General features: G+C 48.4%; 1 protein-coding gene across 1 annotated transcript in view; it reads left to right on the forward strand.

The window, feature by feature from the left end:
• LOC106815853 (ras-GEF domain-containing family member 1B-A-like) overlaps positions 1–1832 on the forward strand; it is a gene marked incomplete at both ends in the record, with an annotated part of 16810 nt that overhangs the window by 4509 nt on the left and 10469 nt on the right. The window contains 1 exon segment of the mRNA XM_014820377.1: positions 1213–1302. Coding sequence (XP_014675863.1) covers positions 1213–1302 — 90 coding nt within the window.

The raw sequence follows: 1832 nt of genomic DNA on the forward strand, positions 1-1832 counted from the left end.
AGGGAGAAGCTGGTGGAGGAGGAAGAGGGGGAGAAGGGAGAAGGTGGTGGAGAAGGAGGAGGGGGAGAAGCTAGTGGAGAAGGAGGAGGGGGAGAAGGGAGAAGGTGGTGGAGAAGGAGGAGAGGGAGAAGCTGGTCGAGAAGGAGAAGGGGGAGAAGCTGGAGGAGAAGGAGGAGTGGGAGAAGGGAGAAGCTGGTGGAGAAGAAGGAGGGGGAGAAGCTGGTGGAGAAAGAGCAGGGGGAGAAGCTGGTTGAGAAGGAGGAAGGGGAGAAGCTGGTGGAGAAAGAGGAGGGGGAGAAGGGGAGAAGGTGGCTTCTCCCTTCTATACCAGCTTCTCCCTTCTCCCCCTCCTCCTTCTCCACCACCTTCTCCCCCTCCTCCTTCTCCACCAGCTTCTCCCTTCTCCCCCTCTTCCTCCTCCACCAGCTTCTCCCTTCTCCACCTACTAGTACTACTCTAAACTTCCTCCTCCCTCCCCCTCCCCCTCCCTACACTGCTCCTTCGCTACCTAGCTGTACCAGAACTTGGCATGGCAGAACTTGGCAGAGTGTGCACAAGCTATCGTAACACAAAGACGAGCTGTCATTGGTCGGGTCGGGGCGGGGCGGGGCTATCTCATATATTTCGCACTCGTCAGATATTTCGCTTGACACCGGTCGTGTAAAACCAGTCACATTCTACCGGTCATAGGTGGATACGATGGAGAGTTATAACAACCCGTCACGAGTTTCGCCCGGTTATGTATATTTGCTATGGAGTACACCGGGTAACCGATCGTGACGACAGCCTTCATGAACCGGGCGAATATATTGACCTATAATGCAACCTGAGGCGTGTTCATATGGCGCGAATGATTTGAGTTACATTTCTATAAATTCTAGCTATTATAGACACATGTCTTAGCTATAATCTGTGAATTTTGAGTTTATTGAAGCACGATTAGTCTAATTAATTAGCAAATATGCATGCGCGGTATCGCTCATAGGCTAATACACGCGCGGCTATGGCCGGTGTAAAGAAACGTCACGAATTATATTTTTATCCTCCAGTCACAGGTCGGAGCAATTCCTCTGTTTAGACGCATGTATCGTGAGGGAAAAATAAAATTATCTAGCATTATATCATATATGCTATAATGATTAAACATGAGGGAATGCCAATCTTCACCTGACCACATATTGCATGTATATCGATCGTGTGTTCGTATTGCAGATCACGGAGATGAAGAAGACGAAGAACCTGGAATACTACGCGAAGTGGTTCAACCGCCTTAGCTATCTGGTCGCCACGGACATATGCCTGGTAAAATCACATTCGAAAATGCTATTCCTGCCTGGGCGCGGAATGCTTTTATCTATATTTATTAGCGCTGTCATCTCGTTGTGTAGATATGTTTTTTTTTTTTTTAAACATGGCAGCGTAATGTCCAATGGTTGGTCGAATATCAGAATCGACCAGAAATTTGATTCTCGGTTGGGTATCCAAAGCATCAATAAGCGCAAACTTCTTAATAACTTCTTAATAACTACTGTGCGTTTGCTTTCACTTACGATCGTGTGTTTTCACGTTTTCACTCTTGTCTATTTTTTCCAGAACGTCAAGAAAAAACAACGAGCCAAAATCATCGAGTACTTCATAGACGTTGCTAAGGAGTGCTTCAACCTCGGCAACTTCAACTCTCTCATGGCGATCGTGGCGAGAAGCTGGTGGAGAACGAGAAGGGGGAGAAGGCGAGTAAGCTGGAGGATGAAGAGGAGGGGAGAAGCTGGTGAGAAGGAGGAGGGGGAGAAGGGGAGAAGGAGGAGGGGGAGAAGCTGGTGGAGGAAGGGAGA

This window comes from Priapulus caudatus, unplaced genomic scaffold, assembly GCF_000485595.1.
Source record: "Priapulus caudatus unplaced genomic scaffold, Priapulus_caudatus-5.0.1 Scaffold1219, whole genome shotgun sequence".
Lineage (NCBI taxonomy): Eukaryota > Metazoa > Priapulida > Priapulimorpha > Priapulimorphida > Priapulidae > Priapulus > Priapulus caudatus.